At 46.4% G+C, this 20,000-nt stretch overlaps 1 protein-coding gene and 1 non-coding gene across 2 annotated transcripts; both read right to left on the reverse strand.

The window, feature by feature from the left end:
• Positions 1-40: 40 nt before the first annotated feature.
• On the reverse strand, positions 41-15,997 carry LOC119401707 (triokinase/FMN cyclase; the record flags this gene model as incomplete). Its single annotated transcript, XM_037668636.2, is given in 8 exon segments — positions 41-125; positions 1,127-1,161; positions 1,644-1,736; positions 3,898-3,976; positions 6,268-6,452; positions 7,878-7,988; positions 8,335-8,623; positions 15,892-15,997. Coding segments are annotated over 7 exon segments (820 nt in total), but the record flags the coding sequence as incomplete, so codon positions are not given.
• A 2,846-nt stretch (positions 15,998-18,843) lies between these two features.
• On the reverse strand, positions 18,844-18,915 carry Trnah-gug (transfer RNA histidin (anticodon GUG)). The gene has a single exon. It is a non-coding gene; the product is annotated as a tRNA-His (tRNA).
• Between the last annotated feature and the right edge of the window lie 1,085 nt (positions 18,916-20,000).

Here is a 20,000-nt window from a genome sequence, read left to right on the forward strand (position 1 = left end):
ATAGGGTTCAATACTTATTCCGCAGAAAAGCCTCACATACCTTTCTTGAGGTGTAAGGAATTTTTGGACTGCTCGTTGCTTAGGTGGTTGATCATAAGCTCAGCAGTTTCCGCAGCGGACAATATCTGCGACCGCAAAAAGAATAGTTGTGTGGTTTACTTGGGAAATTGCGATTCTTTAATTGCGATAATTATGATCATTTTTACCATCGTCGACTTCTGTTCAACGGCTACCAGTACCACATGAAGCGTAATCAAAGTGCACCTGTTGCATGCTGTAACAGCGCTGCCGTAAAACCTTTTGTACGTCCCGGTTACCTATGTCCTGATGGTATTAGCCTAATATGACTGAAATACCAACTGGCCCAAATCTGCCACCTTTCTGGTTGTATTAGCTAGGTAATTACTCAAGCTTGGCGAAGGGCTCACGATACTTCCCGTATCTGTTCGAGCTATAAAATATCACGCGTTGCTCTGGCCCGGACATAATCTTTACCGCATACAATACCACATGAGACTTTTTGTGTCAGAGACTCGGGCCCAACTTAAAATCAACGTCATAAGTTAGGGGGTGCCAGAGATTACAAATTCACGACCACATCTTTACAGTTAAATGAGTGTCCATAATATTTAAAACAGCGCAAAAGACGAAACGAAGGACAAGAAGTGTCAACTTCTTGTCCTTCGTCCCGTCTTTTGCGCTGCTTTAAATATTATGGAACCTTACCAACTAGCCCAGCTGTCGACCTTGCTACAATAAATGAGTGTACAACGATAATTCGTTTTATGTTATATTGCAAAATGCGTTTACGTCTGAACTGCGAAGGGGGGGTATGTGTAACAAGATTAAACGGAAAAAATAGAAGCGTGCCTTCGGCTGCCTTCCGATGAACTAAAGGATAATGTCAAACATTGACGACGGCGCCGATTTATTGCTTAATTCTTCTCGACTGTGTTTACTCGAAGCATTATAAAAGACTAACACGTTCGTTCTATGTAGCCGCACTACATTATTATCGACGTCGTGAGCATGCTCGCATAGCTCTATCCAATGTGATGTCGAGCTACTCTCTCGAATGCCGAATCCTGAGAAATGGCCACTGTGAGAGCAGGAAAAACAGACTCACGGGAACTCTCAGGGCCCCAGCTTCCCCGTGAACACCTGAAACAATGTGGTTACAAAAATGTGACCGAAAGAGAAAAAGGTTATGACAAGCGCAGCACACATGATGATTCAAAGCTAATACATGGTGATGAGTTTTTCCGCATCCTACGGATTATAAGAAACGAACAAATATCTCGGTCGTGAAATGAATAAATCGCAAATTTTCTTTCGAAGCAAAGGTACAGCGACTGAAGCTTTCTTATTCCGGTTACATCACTCGAGATATACCTTCTCGACGGATGAAACGTTAATGCTCGTCAAAATGCAAGGACAAGAAACGGGACCCTAAGATTGTAAGATGGTGTTCTAGAGGCCACAGGTAAATAAGTATGTGGGCGTAAAGAACTGCAGTTATATGATGTGAGCGTTTTACTAGCGTTCACATACTCATGTCGTCGCCAGCTGTCGCCAGCAACTCAACAGTAATCAACGACAAGTTTAATTGAAGAGACTCTAATCTGCACTCGCTGGATGCGTACCCATGCCAAGCTCCATCTTGCCCGCTGGCAAGTTGAATAGTAGCTCGTCCCTGCCAGGAAGGCTGCAAGGCGTGAGCGCCACGGTTATGGTACCTGCGTTTAAAAGAAAAAAGAATATACAGGAAGGCAATGTCTTAGGAAGACCTTAGCGACTGGTTCGAGGAACTGTCATGTTCAGCGGAAGCCCGCATGGTGGCGTCAGGGTCATAAAAAGGAAAACTCGTCATGTGCCTATTTTGTAGAAGGAATGACGATATGTAGACAGCAATGTCTTAGGAGGAAGACCTTAGTAACTGGTACATGGCACTATTATAACAAATACAGAAAACCTGCACCTTTTCGCTACGGTGTTTTTTTTTTGCTCGCGTAGTGTTGTGAGACGAAACATGAAAAATGAATGAATTGTTGGCATAACTTGGTTGACGCAGAACAATTGGAATACGTTATAATCGGTATAGTATTTAACCTTCGAGCTATTTGGCATGGCCGTTGGGCTGGTACAAAATTCTGCAGCATATGTTACACTCTGTAACACTTGAAGGCTAAAGCTTGCTGCACACTTGGTAATGCATAATGTTATGCAATCGGAGACCAGACATCTTGCACGACATAAGGAGCCGCGGTGTGAGAGACAGGCATCAAATTACCTTTACCTTTTCAGTCGATAGCATTGTTACTTTCCCCTCCATCGTAGCTTTCTGCACCTCGGGTGATGTTCCACTGCCTCCGAAATCAGTGCACCTTTGACCGACTGACGATGTCAAATGATGACGTGCTCATATGTGACGTCACCATTTGACATCGCCAATGTTGGCTGACTGCGGCGGCATTGTGACGTCACATGAAGTCTTCACAACATGACGTCTCAGTTACGTAGGTCACGTGGGTTCACCGAGGCCAACGAGACACGCCTCAATTAATAACGCAGTTCTTTTAACAACGGAACCGTTCTAAGGCTGGGCCTGATGTCAGGTGAGTGTTCGCATAGCGTGTCACGGTCCGGTAAGTAAGTAAATAAGATACGCTCATAGATGGCTTGCACGTGACGTCATGGACGCAGCTTCTGAAAGGAGCTGAGACTCCACGATGGCGGCTTTGATGACAAACAAGTTGCGTCTATGTGCAAACGACGTGGCAGGAACATCTGTGCGTGAATAATGAAAGAACCTGCATGTGATGTTTTGATAACATCAATGTGCATCGGAAACGTCGCGTCCCCACATGCTGGTGCTCCAACACGGCGCTTTCAATGACATCAGGTCGCGGACGAAGTGGTAGCCGCGCAGTGAGACAGGGGCGTAGCCTAAGGGGGGGGGGTTCAACCCCCCCCCGAAATTTTTCAGTTTTGCTTGCGTATATATGCACGCACACATACAAACGCACGCACGAACATACATAAAGTATGGTTGAACACCCCCCGAAAAAAATTTCTGGCTACGCCCCTGCAGTGAGACGCGGGGAAGGGGCGGCTTGAGCGTGAATAGGGCATGAAATCACTATAGCAGGGGCGCATTTGGCAGGGGCTGCCACACGTTCTTTCCCGTGTATCTCTACTCTAAAAATAACGTAATCACAGGCACCCACACAAAGTCATAAGAGATCACAGAACATCTCACAAGGGAACGCTGCTTCTGCAGATTTCACACTGAGTGGAACTGGGGTAATTTTTTTCCTTAACGGCGTTAAAAAAGTCAGGAGACGACGCATGACCTTGTGGTTGTGTTATTACGTACGTGCCCTCCCCACTTTTTTTTATATAATCGGATGTGATGCTGAGCCGCGCTTACTTGCTCATGTCAGAGTCCCTTCATATAATATATTTCACAATATTAGATGACTTTTACATGGCCTAGAACGTGCGGTCATTGTCACGTGTCGCTTCTGCCAAGCGGCAACGGCGTCATTTTTTTTTAAGTTTGGGCATCAAAAACCACTATCATTGCTACCTTTTCGTGACGCATCGCTTACTTGCTCATGTCAGAGTCCCTTCATATAATATATTTCACAATATTAGATGACTTTTACATGGCCTAGAACGTGCGGTCATTGTCACGTGTCGCTTCTGCCAAGCGGCAACGGCGTCATTTTTTTTTAAGTTTGGGCATCAAAAACCACTATCATTGCTACCTTTTCGTGACGCATCCGCGGACACTCTTCCACATATACGTTATCCGAAACTATAGGCTCAGTGTGTGCGCCTTAAAATTTTGTCGCATTTGGCCTGTGATCAGGAAAGACCACGATAAGCGCTTACCCATATTGTGCTTCTTGGCCTGGACGAACGCCTTGATCTCATCAAGGTTTTTCTTCTCCTCGGCCATAGCACCCGCAATCTGCGATGCCAGACAAGGATAACGCGGAAGTGTAAGATTACGGTTGATATTCGTCGACGTTATCACGCTAAGCGGGACTATTTGAGGCGTCCTTCTGTCACACAACAATAATTGTTGTTCTGGTTTGCTTGCGTTTCCTTTCGCGAAAACTGTACGCTCGCTACTTTCCTATGATCACACTTATATTGCCACGCTGTTCCTGACTTGAAAGTACCGGGAGCACGGCGATAACTCAAGGGAAGCACGCGAGATAGATGATCGTCGTTGTGTGGCAGAAAAACGCCCCAAGTACACCTTTTTTGTCTTATACTATACCGTGCATACAAGCTTGGTATATAGTAGAAACACATACTGGCGCAACCGTAAACCAGGATATATGAATCACTAATCATATTTCCGACAAAAAAACTACTATTGTGGCACATCTTGCTCACTGCGAAGTGAAGCTTCTCAGTTCTCGAATCACACAATATAGAACGAATGCTGACACACCAGTTTTGAAATAAGCGTCAGTGTACTTATGGTAAAAATGCACTGCTGTTTTATAACCGCTTAAGAGAATGATACTCTTTTCAAACTGAAGCACAAAGAATGGAACACCTGGTGTCGTCATGATTCGTTTCAACTGGATGTGCTTGAGAACTCGCCTGCGAACTTGTAACTTGAGACGGAACCAGGGGCGTAGCTAGCAGGGGTCAGTTGGGGGAGGGGGTTCAACCCCCCTCCCTGAATTTTTTTTATTTCGCATGTGTAAATACGCACATACAAACGCACGCACGAACATCACAAAGTATGGTTAACACCCCCCCCCCCCCTCTTCCCCCCAAAAAAGTTTCTGGATATGCTACTGGACAGGACGTGAAGTATAATTACTTTAAGATCTGTATTAGTGAAACTCCGTTGCTCAGCCAACTATATACGCATTTTTTACTTGTGCAGGAAATGTCTATTCTCGCCCAGCGCATGCCGCAGTGGACTGTGAGATATGAAAAATTCTTGAACGTGGGGTTGCGCTGGAGCCAACGTTTCGACAAGTAATCTTGTCATCATCTTTACGTTGCAGCCTGGGAGAAGACGGTACCACTTGTCATAACGTTGGCTCCAGCGAAACCCCATGTTCAAGAATTTTCATATCTTTAAGCTTCCATCTTCCCCTCAACTTCTGCCTTACAGTGGACTTTAAATATTTCTATTAAGTCTACAGTAGGGTCAATGTGCTCTCTAGAAGCCGGGGACAGTATCACGGGAGTGGAGACAGAGCCGAGTTACTCTTCACTCTCGCGAAAAATCGAACGGAGTAAATCGCATTGTTTACTCTACAAGAAACGAGGGAGTGAAATGTTCGTCATACTCCGCCTTTGAGGGAGAATTTGAACGCCTGTTTCTCGTGTTGCGGCCAATAGAGGGTAAAACGCGCCGAATACTGCTTCTTCATTATGCCTATATGGTTAGGTAGCGCACTTTCGACGGGTACAAAAGAAACAGAAAGGACACGACACTTGCTACTGTTTCTTTTGTCCCCGTTGAAAGTGCGCTACCTAACCATATAGGCATAATGATCAGTCACCAACTAGCCCAGCTCTCAACCTTATTGAACTGCTTCTTCATCTTAATACAAAAAGCGGGGTGCACTAACCAACAGGGACAAAGAAAGAAAAAAAGAACGACGACACAAGCGCACTTTTGTCTTCGTTTTTGCTCCCCTTGTCCCTGCCTGTTAGTGCGCCCCACTTTTTTGCATTAAGATGAACAAATACCAACTAGCCCAAATGGCTGTCTTGCTACTTCTTCCTCAGCTGCAGGAAGCCAGCTGTGAACATGGTGATCATACCACTTGTGGAGCAGTCACCATGTCTGCAGAACCGAAATATCTTCTTGAGCGGAGCGTATACGTCGCGTGGAATATGGTTCTAAGCGGAGCATGCTTCGAGCGGAACATGTATCTGAGCGTAGCGCACTGCCGAGCGGAATGTCTTTTTGAGGGAAACGACTTTTTTTAGCGGAGCACGCTTCGATCGGAACATATGTATTTGAGCGTAGCATCTTTCCAGCGGAACATCGTTTCGAGCGGAGAGTATAATATACTTCGAGCAAAACATGGTTTAGTGTATTTCCGGGCGAACATCTTTTTGAGGGAAACAACATCTTGAGCGGAGCACACTTGTATCGGAAAATGTATTTGAGCGGAACATCGTTCTGAGCGAAGCGTATCGAGCGGAACATGTTTTTTGAACGGAGCGGGATGTTCACATCGCAGAATCGTGGCTCATTATGAAAACGGTTCCTCTTGCCTTCATCATGAACACAGAACCGCACAATCCTCGCCGGCCGGTGGACGGATGGGTGTGCGCAAGCGCAGTGTCCTCGGCGATGAGTACCATCTCGGCGCGGATGCCCTCCGTGATGGCCTTCTCCATGGCGATGCCGAAGGTCAGTCGGTCGCCCGTGTAGTTGCACACGAAAACCAGCATGCCAGCTGCACAGTGTTTGAAGTGGGAATCGCAGAAAAACGCTTAACCAAACCACGTGATGACATCCACTGGCAGGGCCTGTCCGCTGAAGTAACAAGACTGGGTCCCGTAAGGCGTCTGCCGTGCTCACATCAGGGCTGAAGCAGCCCTGAAACAGTCCTGATGTGAGCCCGGCAGACTCCTTCCTGCTCCCATATCTCAAAAGAAGCCTGAAAGGTCATCGCTTCGACGGTGTTACCGTCCTCTAATGGGCTGTCACAGAGACTGCGAAGGAGATCACGGCAGCTGACTTTCGGGAGCTTTTGCAGCGTGAGAATCGCGTTGGAATCGGTGTATCGACACCCAAGGTAACTATTTTAAAGAGTTTAAATAATATGTACCGATCTGATGAATAAGCTCTTGTTTTTTTTTTTTTTTTTCACCAGACCCAGTCTCATTACGTTATGGACAGACCCTGTATATAGATTTTTTCCGCGCTGTGATGCCAATTCTTCGTGTGGTTCATGCAAGAAATTGTCCAGTGCAAGGCCTCTCTACTCCACTTTATGCTTGACATAAAATCGAGATCTTTTCGCCCTGCATTAAATTATAAGCGTAAGTTTCTTCACGTTAGTATGTAGCGCAAACGAACGTGGGAGCGAGCCACAGTAAATGTACGTGACAGCGGTTGTGCGACATATGGTGACGCCCACACGTTCTATATGTCGCCTGATGAAAAGGAGACATATAGGTCTCCTTCCCCCTCCCCCCTACACCCATCGTGAGTACGCCTCCTATGGTAAAGAGCACCGATGTCGGGGCTCAACTACGGGCAGGCCAGACTCCAGAGGGCCCACGATGCGGCGGTGGGGTTAGCCTGACTGTCCCAACGTGGGTGCGGCCCGCTGCGCACTGAGTCGCGCAGCTCAGGATTTTGTGAACAGAAAACTAAGCGACTCCTACAGCATGAAACACAATAACACGGCCGGTGCGCGCTCTCTTCGTCCTCTTCTTCACCTTAGGATTGACTATAAATAAACAGTTTGCTTTGGCGACGTAGATTCGAGAAATAAGGATAGTTATAGTACATTGCTCTGTATCGCCTAGTAATTTGGTGAATAATAAGGCCTTTGGCCAGCACACCCATTGAGGTTGACATGATCGATGTGCAATGAAGGCGTTTCTTCAGTGCGTGTACCTTCTGAAGAAAACAAAAGAGAAGCACGTACAGAACAGATAAACGGAATATATATGAGAGAAATAAACAGAGAGAGAGAGAAAAAGATAGACAAAAACAGAGAGAGGACCTTGCTAATTAAGGTCATGCTAATTAGGATCATGCTATTTAAGACAATGCTAATTACCTTACTAATAATCTAGGTCGCGGCCACAAGCTCCGCAGTTCAGCCTACACCAATAGTGAGAGCTGTCCGCATTTTTGTATATCTTACCCTTGTTCTTTCCTCCCACTGTCCTGATGGCGCCCAGGATGTTGTCCGAGAAGGGAGAGGTGTACACGGGTCCCGCTACCGCTGCCGTCAGCAAGCCCTCTCCGATGAAGCCTGCACATGGTGACGAGCGAGCTTTCGAAAGGATATGGTAACCAGTGGTGTAGCCAGGGGGTATGGTATCGAGTGACCCCCCCCCCTCTCTTCCCGATTGCTCCGATAAATCCGATTGCGTGACTGTGATCATGTTATATAATTGTCGTTTTTGTTATTTTATTTCCAAGTGCGATTTTGAGTTTTAGATTATTAGAAAAAAGGCCTATAATTATAAGAATAAAATGGCCGCGTGGCAAGATGTGTTCCCATTCTCGATTTACGCCACTGCTCATCGGTATCTGCGCGGTTCCCTTCACCAAGTTGCACCCACAAGCCCAAATGAAAACTAGGCTAGCAAACTTACCGCTGAATCCCGGCTCGTGCCCCGAGCCACCGCCGGACAGTAGCGCCACTTTTCCCTCTTCGGCCAACTGCTCGTAGTCGTGTCGCACGAGGGCGCCGGAGTCGCGAAGCAGGCGCACGGCCGTGTTGACGGCCACGAAGCCCGCCAGGCTGTCGGCGACGCACGTCTCCGGGGCGTTGATGAACTTGGGCCGAGCCGAGCCGCGGATGCCCGCCTCGCCTTTCCGGGACATGGTTCTTTGTTCAATCACGCGCACCCTTGATGACTACCGCCCGATCGTGCACCGCCTCTGCAGAGAAAATGGCGCTATAATGGCGCCGTTCGATCGGCGGAGAACCGTGATGATGATGACGCTTATGATGACGAGGAGGAAGAGCTTGCTTGCTTGTGCCTTATTCTTGGCTCCTACCCACTACGGGGGATTGGCCATGAAACCGGCGGTTAATATAAGGGGATATTTTTTTTTTAATTGAAACGGAGAACGAGAAATAAATCATTTGCCTAGGGCAGGGGTCGGCAACCTGCGGCCCCCGGCACAATGTCAGACCCCCCCTCCCCCTTGTCACTTCCTATCTGAAGGCCGACATGGCAGTTTTGACCTAAAATGGTTAGAGTCCCCCATCTCTTAGCAGTTAACGCCTTCACTTCCTCTCTTTGCACAGATTCAAAAAAGGGCGAAGAAAGATTAGATGGTTTCGGGTTGGCTAAGATCGAGTGTTCAGCACCAAAAGTCGGATTGAAAGAGCTGTTTTTTTTTCGCTTGTAACCTATGTTTGTATATTGACCTTGTGACATGGGTGCTGAAAATAAAGATGATTTATATGTCAGTTTTGTACATTATTGTCAATTCGCCCAATTTTTCCTCGTTGCCTGCAGCCCCCCTCCCCCCCCCCCCCCCCCCCGGCCTTCTTTCCTTTTTCGGATTTGCCATCCGGCCCCCGCCTTTGTCAAGTTGCCTGTTGCCGAAGGGCCAAGTTGCCTGTCGCCTTCAGGCAACTTGGCCCTTCTCCTCAAAAGGTTGCCTCCGACCCCTGTCCTAGGGTATCAACAAAAATTGAAGACTGACTAGTTCAAGCGGCAATAAATATAAGAATAATACAATAATGTGGAAAACAATCGACTACTGAGAGGAATTCAAACGTACCAAATTTTGATTAGGAATAAACTAATAAGGAATTCTTTCGCTAAGAAATTTGCATATGGCTAAGCAAACGCTCCTGTTGCTGTGGTCCAGAGAAGGCGCCCCAAGGGAAAGAATTTTTTAACAATCCAGAGTAATCCTCTTAAAATGGCACAAACCGCGGTTCTTTCTTTTGGGGCCACTTGGTTGGTTGGTTGGTTGGTTCGTAGTTGTAGGGCTCAACCCACCACTACTCTGGGATACAGCCACAGGGATGTTTTCTTCGCCATTCAGGAATATATCATTGCGACTAAATGAATATCTCGCTAAATTCTGCTGGCTTTAAATGCTTCATTACTGATCACTGGCACTTCAAAACAATAGATCAGTAAACTGTCGCACCTAGCAATTGAACACTACAGAAAATATTGGGAAAATTCAGCCACTGTACTCGGCCAATCCCCTGTATTGGGTATGTGCCGTGTTCAGTGGACAACAACAACAACAACAACTACTACTACCGCATGCGGGGATTGGCGTATAGTGTTCTTGATTGAAGATTGAGGACGGAAAAGAGGAGGGGAGAAGGTAAAGCATAGCATAGCCATGTATAGTATAATATAGCATCTCTCGCTCTGCTTTAAAGCCGATTCAGCCTTGTATCCGCGGCTTATACTCACGCTGGGGCCGGAGCATGGCGGGGTCCGCGTCAGCCAGTTGGCGCGCGCGTGACGGTGCAAGTTGTAGCGAGCGCGGGCCAAGAAAACACCGTTAACTTATCGGCCTACCGCTGCAACGGAGCCAGTGAGTCGCGGCCGCAGCTGATTTCGTTCGCTCACACCACGGCTGAGAGCAGCATGTTCGCTGCGCGCGAATGCGTTAGTCACGTGGTTCTTTTTGTATTTCGCGGGCTTTCTTTGCAGCTTAGAAAAAATGGTACACGTGAGACTTTCTTTAATCCAAATAGTGCATTTGGGGTATCTGAAGACGCTCTCGAACTTCGCAAGTCACATTTCTTGCCTAAAGTCAATATTTAGCAATTTAGTTAAATAATCCTAATTAGCAAATTAATTAATTACAAAAAATTGTCTGCAGTGCGCAAGGTGACTGTCGGCAATTTGCAACTGATTTCACTCGCCTGCCTCTAATATTGTATTTTTTAACCTTTGGTCAAAGATAGCTGGGACATAAAAATGAAATCCTTGCCGTTCCCTGCATATATTACGGAGTGCTGCACCAGTGCGGACCGGTGAGTGAACGACGCTTTGCTAAAACTGTCAAATGCAACCTGTAAGGCCGCCATGTCACTGCAAACCAAGAGACCTAGTGCGCTCCAACCACTTTCGTCAACAAAGACACCATTTCAGTGCTTTGCGCCGCGCCCCAACGCGCACCCGCGCCAGAGAACACCGTAGGCCCGTAGGCATTGCGCCAGGATAGAGCTGCTGCGTGCGGAACGAAACTGAAACTGTAGGAGAAAACTTGTAGACAGCTCGATAGCTAACGCAATCCGATCCGAAGCCCGCACAAGCACCCGCCGAACGCCGTGACGCCGTGACGCCGTTGCCGCACATTTCGTTGTTTTCGTTGCCAACAGACAGGTACTCGCAACGTGTGCAGTGTGCTGGTTTGAATTTGTTTGGGATCGCCACGTACCGACGTGGCCATGCCACAGTGATGTCTAAACAGCAAAGACACTGCTTTGTACCTGGATGCAAAGCGGGGTATGTCTCGGCCCGCGAACAAGGGAAGAAGGCGTCTCTCTTCGCTGTTCCTGCCGACGATGAACGACGCAGGGCCTGGGAGCGCGCGATTCCTCCTGCTGACAAGCCATTGGCGAAGAACTGCGTTGTATGCGAGGCTCATTTCGACGAGAGATTCATCGTCCGTAGCTACAAGCATGTCATCAACGGCGAGTCAGTAGAAATCCCCCGTGGTCGCCCTACACTGACGGACGACGCGATTCCCACGATATTTCCAAATGTGCCTGCCGCTTACCTCTCAAAGGAGCTGCCCCCAAAAAGAGAGACGGTGTCGTCCAATAGAAGTGCGACTTGCAAGCGAAGAAAGGTTGACTCCATTCACGACGAATCGCAGAGTGCTGAAAGTTCGAACTGTAGCGGCGGCCTACAGTATCTTGGAGGGCAACAGCGAGTCAGTAAAAATTCCTCGTGGTCGCCATACACTGACAGACGATGCGATTCCCACGATATCTCCAAATGTGCCTGCTGCTTACCTCTCAAAGGAGCTGCCTCCAAAAAGAGAGACGGTGTCGTCCAATGGAAGTGCGACTTGCAAGCGAAGAAAAGTTCACTCCATTCACGATGAATCGCAGAGTGCTGAAAGCTCGAACTGTAACGGCGGCTACAATATCTTGGAGGGAATGACGCAAGGCGACCTTCCCAGCAGGTACTGGACCAAGCATGTCATCCCAAACGACACGGACGTTGTGGCGTTCTCAGTGTGTGCCTCAAGTGGTGGAACTCTGTGCTTTAAAAAGTTACTTTTGTGTTCAAGTAACGCCTCAACCTTTCATTGCACGGCGTATGTACAGAGTGTTATTGTAAAAACAGTGGACGTTGACAACATCAGTGCTGTCAAGGACCTCCTGTTCGAAATGGATGCCATGATTCCTTGCGAGGGCTTTGAGATTGAAATAGGAATGCAAAGTGAGCAGATAAAAACGAAGCACAGACTCCACGGAGGCAAACTGCACAGCCTGAAGTGTTGTGGGACAGCCCAAAATAGAAGCCTGTGCTTGCATTGCAAATACCTTCGTAAGCTGTTGATGAATCAGGCATACTATAAGCGTACAAAAGCGGGACAGGCAAGAGCTAACCGCACACAGAAGCTGGCGCAAAAAAATGCACAGCTGCGACAACTAAAGCGCAGCGTTGCAAGGTTGAGCGAGACCATAGAAACAATGACACTAGACAACGAAGCTATCATTAGCTCTACTCTTGAAGAGATGTTGCAAAGCCTGCCAAAAAAGCTGCAAGTGCAAGTACGTGAATGCTTTGAAGCATCGAAAAGGAAAAAAACCAAACGGAATGATTTTGCAGCAAGAGTAGATCCTTGAATGGGGCATTGTGATGCATATGAAAAGCCCACATCTTTACGAGCGCATTCGTGAGCACAAGATTATGGTTGTACCGAGCCCTTTGTGCCTGCCTACTTATGTCTGTAAATATAAAGGTGGTTTTGGCTTTAATGAAGAAGTGCTCACGGCTGTTGCGGATAAAGCATGCACTATTGATCTGCATCACCGTCACGGCGGCATACTTGTCGGTGAAATGAAACCGTCTGAAAACTTGACTGTAAACAGCAATGGGCATGATGACGGTTTCATTGACCTCGGCAGGTACAGCGACCAGGGCAAGAAGGTGTTCAATGTGACCGTGGCCTTGCAATATTGTTTCAGCCATTCACAGGCAAATGTCAACAAATTCTCGGTGCATTTGGTGCGCGAAGCAACGTAAAGGCAGATATTCTGGCCAAAATCACTGTTGAAGCTGTGGTTTGTGCCGAGAAGTCAGGGCTCTTTGTGAATTTTGTAACATTTGACGGGGCTGTCTGGAAATGCAGCATGTGAAAAATTTTTGGTGTAAGCGGGAAGCTCGAAAAGACAGTGTGCAAAGTAAAGCGCCCAGTGGATCCAAGCCGGTATTTGCATTTCTTGTCAGATTTTCCCCACGTTGTGAAATGTGTGCGCAACGCTGTAACCTCCTAAGGGCTCCTAACGCCAGATGGTAGGGTTAGCAATGAATATGTAAAGGAGGCCTGCAAATGCGACATTTCAAGTTCAGTGACACTCAGGGCAATGCCCCACGTCACCATGGCTGTTTGCCAGCCTAACGGCCTCGAAAAAATGCAAGTCACCTTGGCGTTCACCTTCTTCAGTGATGAAGTTTTAAACCTTTGACACGCTGTGTACACAATTGTGTACACCACTTGCTTTTGCTATTTGTATCAACTAGGGGCTAAGAAAGAGTGACATATATCGAGCTTTGGATGAATTGAACCTCCTGCGTAATATATGTGTCTTCATTTCACTTCATTTTGCAGTGTACTGTTGCATATGATTACTTTGCTGAAGGTGCTGCCACGTTCGATGAGTCGTTTGACGAGCCGCTTCCTGCGAGCCATGTGACAAGTGTAACTTTTTTTTGCTCAAAATGGACATAACCAAAAATGAACTTCCATTATACTTCTAGCCTGAGATATCATTCTATTTATGCCAAAACAGAGCATCAATGGTTTCAGGATAAATAAATATTTAATTACAGCCTAATTAGGATTAGTTACTATAACACACATAAACTAACATATTATAACATTATTTTTGTTGCAGTAGACTATTGAGTGACTTGAAATAACGTATCGGTTTGACGCATTTACAGAGAGTTCTTCATAGGTGGCATCTGAGAGGGTTAAGGGGCCTGTATGTCTACAACAGCCAAGTGGAACACCCTTATGGCACTGGCTGTACCAAGGCTACTTCTGCGTTTATCTCTATGATGAGAGACCTCATCGATGCCACGTCATCGAGGTACTCAAAGCGAGGTTTAAGACCAGAAAGTAAAGAAGTAGGAACCATCAAACGCTTTCTGGAGTTTTTAGCGATCTGGGAAAAAGCTCTGCCTAAGTATGATGGATTCCTTAGCGAATCAACAGCCGAAGTACTCTGCGTTACTTTTACCAGCACACCTTTCATCCTTCTCTATTTCACGAAGACCCTGCAGTTTAAGTACTTGATGACTTCTTGTTTGTGCCAAGACGCACTTGAAAATCTCTTCGGGATACTGAGGCGAATGTCTAGCTCCAGCGATCACCCTACACCAACACAATTTTTAATATCTCTAAACTGCCTCAGTTTTTACAGCTTAGTGTAGTCACCCTCCAGTGGCAACATTCCTTCAGCAATCCTGAGCAGCCTTCCAAGCCCGGGCACTTGTACTGATGCCATGAAACTGCTGAATAATCTGGATGAGCTCTTAATGTGGGATGTCTCAACGAAGTTCATGAAATGATTGTGGCATGTGAAGCCCTCCCTGGCAATGCTGAAGTTGTTGGACGCAAAAGTGACTTCTGGATCACTTGTATAATGAAGAAGAAGTGCAACGAAGTATGTAGCAGGCAAAGGACTCGAGCTTGCTTTCAGCAGGGTCATGCCCCATGCATTACCTAGATATAAGTGGCCTTCTGTACCCATCTGAGTCTCTAATAGACCTTGTCAGATGTATGGAGGATGCTTTTACCTGTTGCTTCAGTTTGAAGAAATTGAAAACTTATAGCATCATGGACCTTATCTCTTGCCTGTCAAGAGGTTAAATATGGTTGGCCGTGAGCAGCACAAAGTGGAAGTGACAAATCAAATCATTTGCTTCTTCACACTGACAAGGATGCATTTCTTGTAGCTGGAGTAAATGCGTCCAAACAAAAAAAGAAGGTGGATCAACACATCGACTGAGAAGAAAAAGAACACGGCTTCCGCCTTCGAGTCGTCTTAGTACGGTCCCTAGAATGTCTTAGGCAGGAAGAGGTCATCATCATGATCATGAATTGCATAAGAGATCCCGTGAGGTTTTTTTAATGCCTTAATGCCGCTTCTCAGCGTGTCAGTATTCAAACGCCTTTCTTTTGGCGGCGTGGATCCCGCTCCCAATTTCCTTAACTTCCAGAAGCCTACCATGTCGTCGCTATGGAATGATACTAAACGGGATTACACGAATTCGCGCGTCCTTTATCTTGAACGAGCGCAGGCGAAGCTGCTTTACTTGTAGAGCAAATGCCGCTCGCAGGCGCAAAAAAAGACAAACAAGACACATCATCGCGTTGTCTCGATTACTCTGGTTATTTCTCATTGACCGTAAGTGCAGTAGACTATCTGCCACCTCGATCGAAGCAACCTGTTATACAATGCATAAAGTTTGATGCCTGTACCTATTTTGTGGCCGCTGTGACCAAACTTATCGTACCTCGGCACCATTTTGCATTTATTTCGGCACATCTGACATTTTCAAGCATTCGCACACCAACAGAAAAATATTCGTATTTACGAACAGCGGACACCTAGGTCGAATGTTTAATCTTCGCGCGCACACTAGCCCAATCACGAAGCCGCGCTTTTGAATGACGTCACGCTTCCTGCGCGAGCGTCCCCTGGCGTCGTCGAGAGGCAACATCACTCAGGAGCGTCATGACTGGTCATGACAGATGCTCGCGTTCTGTTGCATCCTGCCGCCGCCGCCCAGCTCACGCCTCAGTCGGTCGCTGCATGCAACTCTTTGAAAGCGGATTGCCTCACTGATCTTAATGCTCCTGCACAAGTTTCTGTGCAGCACATTTCTTCGTTCCCACTAGCTGAGGCGCGAATGCGGTGTTTTGTCATGTCGTCACGAGTTTGATGGAAGCAAGCACGTAGGCAGGAAACTCACACGTTGTTGTCAAGTGAGACGACGGCGGGCGGCCTTGCTGCGTTTTCCTCGTGTATCACACTCAAGCAGCGTTCGACGGGTGAGCGCGACAGTTATCTGGGGGTCACGTGACGCCGGACGAGGTCGATGGCAGTCGCACGCCGGCAGGCCGATATGAGATCGACTCGTCGAAAATGGTCTTTTATCGCAAGGGTGCGTACACCCTTCTCCAGCTCTTATCGATAGCCTCCGAAACGAGCGCAAAGCCGTTTCTGATGCATTTCACCCGATGGCGCCACATCAGCGTTACGCGCGCGCATTCCGAAGCTATTTTAACTACTGGAACCCTAGAAAATTAGTAGAACTACGATAGTGCTGGCTTTCACAGGCACAGCATGTCGGCAAATTTCGGAGGGAAATTCAACCCACTCTGAAATTTGCTGGCACGTAAAGTTACTGTATATGGTATAGTATTCATACTATAGGGTTACAGTGTAGGGCTCCTAGAGTTACTGTATATGGCTCCCAACAAAGGAACCATATACAGTAACTCTAGTCAAACCACATCCCCCCTCCCCTCCCACACAGATCTAAGATGCTACAGCGCTACGCCTCTTCTGGCATTTGTGTCGCCAGGTATAGTCGTGAGCAATATGAGCTAGAACACTGAAATTGCCTTTTAAAGGGACGCTAAAGAGAAACAATGAATCGGTTTAGATCGATAAATTGTGCTCTGAGAACTCTCATGTCGTTAATTTCGCCATCATAGGTTTGTTAACAGAGGAGAAAATAAAGTTCATAGTTTCATTTTTAAATTTCCCGCCGAAATCTTCTCGCGTGACGTCACGGGTTTCGTAGTGTATTTATCGTATTTTGGCACCACTGGCTCAACAAAATGACCCCAAACTTGGTGTGTTAAGTCTATGGTCCCCTCGGAGGACAATGCACTTATTTTTTACCGATTAGGAACTACGTAGTCCCTAGTAGGAGCCGTCAAAACATGTGACGTCACGGCAAATGGTGCGGAAACTTCAAGGTGGCGTCGCCACCCACATTTTGTTTTTGCGCGTTTTCTCGCTTACTAAGCATCTTCTCGCAGCAAGCGTGCTGTTTTTGGTATCGTGAAATAATACTTTGCTAATGGAAGTGCGAATTTGTTCATGAAACTAAATGCTCAAGCGGACCCATTCATATAAGTACATTAAAAGTAATTGTTGAAGAAGCGTGAATTCGGTGTTCCAGCTCATATTGGCTAGGATAGTTTGCTTGAAAGGATATTATCATACCTCACATGTGTTCGTTCTTATTATTATTACATATAAAAACACACATCTAAAATGTACAAATGATTGAGAGGAAATAAGCCGATAAATGCCACCGGTTGCGGCACAGTGTTTTAAGAATATGGGGTTTTTGTTTGCTTGGAACGCGCTCCTCCACACTCCCCCCTTCCTTTCGTCCACAATTTTATGGAGGGGAATTGTATGTATATTAGGGCACAACGCCTGCTTAAGCTACGATATTGTCTTCAAAAGTTCTTGCTCTAGGGTTTATTTTTCACATCTATTTTCAACACTGTAAGCCCCGTCGGGCTCTTACAGGGGGGGAGAGGAGCTTATAACGCTGAAAGCAAACATACAAACTGCACAATGGGAACTGAGAACAGAAATGTATAAATATAACAAAATGCAAAACAGCAGCATAGAAGCGACGTTGTGCGATTATACATAAAAATACGAATGTCGAAATTAGGCACCGAGTGACTATAGCTTTTTTTCAAAACTGAATTTGTACCGTAAGATATTCCGAGCTTAGTATATTCCATTCTTCGATGGTTTTGACCGGGAATGAATGTTTGTAAACATCAACTCTAGGCATATAAGGTCTAATGAGAAGATTTAGTTGCTTTAGTGTGCTGAATTAAGTAATACCTGTGAGAGCAAACGAAATTAGCAGCTATAGACACATCAGCAAGAGTGGCAAAAGTGTCTCGTAACGGGTCGCTGAATACGTTCACGATTTGCAAAATTTAATGCCCACCCGCAAAGAAATAAGTAGACTGGACGAACTACTGAAAAACAACGCGCAGGAATTTAACCCCCCCCCCCCCCTACATCCCCTAGATATCCCGAAGAGGATCCCGGCGCCCCCACAAATTTATACTGATAAATTATACTCTGAAATCTCTAGTGTTGTTAATTTCACCACCATATGTTTATTAATAGATGAGAAAATCAATGTCTAAAACATTTCCTGCCGGAATCTCCGGTGGTTACGTCATGGATTTCAAAGTTGTTTTTTTCGTATTTTGGCCACATTGGCTCAAGGAAATTTCTTCAAACTTGGTATATGTTAAGTATCTGGCTCCCTCAGAGCCAGAGGACAATGTACTCTCTTTTTTTACCGATTAGAAACTACGTAGGCCTTATAGTAGACGCCATCAAAGTCTGTGACGTCACGGTTTGGTGCCATAGTCACGGCGACTAGTTAGAAACTACAAGCCTTATAGTAGACGCCATCAAAGTCTGTGACGTCACAGACTTTGATGGCTTCGAGCTTCGGCGTCGCCACCAGCATTATCTTAAATTGCCTCGATGCGCGCGGGCATGAAGGCACCCGTACATTTTCTATTTGCGCGCTTTCTCGCTTACCAGCGTCCTATCGAAGCGCAAGCGAGGTGTTTTCGGTATCGTGGAAGAGCACTTTGCGAACACGAGAAAAATCCTTTTTTTTTTCTTTAGTGCCCCTTTAAATACAAGCAGCCATCCACCACACCCCGCTCCCCATCCTGCGTTCTGGCAATGCATCACTAAAATATAAATTCTAGATAAACCCCTGGAATCCCAAGCACAAGCTTCAGCAGGCAGTAGCTTGCCTCACCGCATTGATTGCTCAGGGAAAGCGTGAAGAAAAGGCAAAGAAAAAGCTTCTACGCAGGCTCAAAAAAAAAAAAGCATTTAGCGCAAAAAAAGTTGCCGTGACCAGGATTCGAACCTGGGTTATTGCGGCCACAACGCAAGGTACTAACCACTATACGATCACGGCTATCCCGAAGGACGGGAGGTGGGCAGCTAAAATGCAGTGTGGCCAACACCGCCGGTAATCTCGGGCTCTCTCTAAAGTTAGTGTAGAAGCAGCGTCGCAGTGATGAAGCAACATCAATACCAGCACTGCGCTCAAAAAGCTTCAATGAGCAGAAACGCAGCAACGCTCACACAGCGTGGATTAGAAAACAGATTTCGGAGCATCGACAACCGACAGCACTGGTGGCGCCATCTCGTTACGTTGACAGTAGTTACAACTCACAGAAGATGGCCTCCGAGATTGGCCGGCGCCGCTTATCTCGGAGGCCATGCACAAAACATGATGATGATGATATGTATGGCCAATTACGCATTGTATTGGGTGGACTCACTATTGGTGTCCTAGCCTAATAAAATTAAATAATAAATATACACGTAGTCACGAGGCACATAACTCTAGCCCTACGTGTGTCTCTCATGTGCTTTCGCCTCTGAGATTGCGCGTCACCTGCCGGCGCCATCTCGGAGGCTGGGCACAAAAACATGGCTTCCGAGATACCGCAAGGAACCACGGAGGCCTTGCAAAGAACCGCACCTAAAACCTTCTTTATACAAACCGATGGATATAACGAAGTAATTGTTATTGCCATTCAACTTTCTGGCCAACTAATGAAAGGAAACAGCATAGATATCGCCTGCCTTTGCATGCCGTCCGCTGGCGCAAATTATTGATGCACGACGGCGCAGTGTGCGCGGAAACTGGCTCAGGAACAAATTAAAATTTCAATAACTTCGATCTCACTCGTGCTTCGCAATCACGAAGCGATATTCAGCAGATGTACAGTAAAAACTGAGCAATATGATTTTGGGTGCAAGGCTCCTTTGAGGTTTATGAATTTGAGATGAGAATTAAGCTTGAATTACACAAGAAAGAAAGAAAGAAAGAAAGAAAGAAAGAAAGAAAGAAAGAAAGAAAGAAAGAAAGAAAGAAAGAAAGGAAGAAAGAAAGAAAGAAAGAAAGAAAGCTAGGTTTGTTCCTGGTTCAGTAGCATAGCCAGAAATTTTTATTCGGGGGTGGGGGTTCGACCATATATACTGTATGTATGT

Source organism: Rhipicephalus sanguineus, chromosome 8, assembly GCF_013339695.2.
Source record: "Rhipicephalus sanguineus isolate Rsan-2018 chromosome 8, BIME_Rsan_1.4, whole genome shotgun sequence".
Taxonomy (NCBI): domain Eukaryota; kingdom Metazoa; phylum Arthropoda; class Arachnida; order Ixodida; family Ixodidae; genus Rhipicephalus; species Rhipicephalus sanguineus.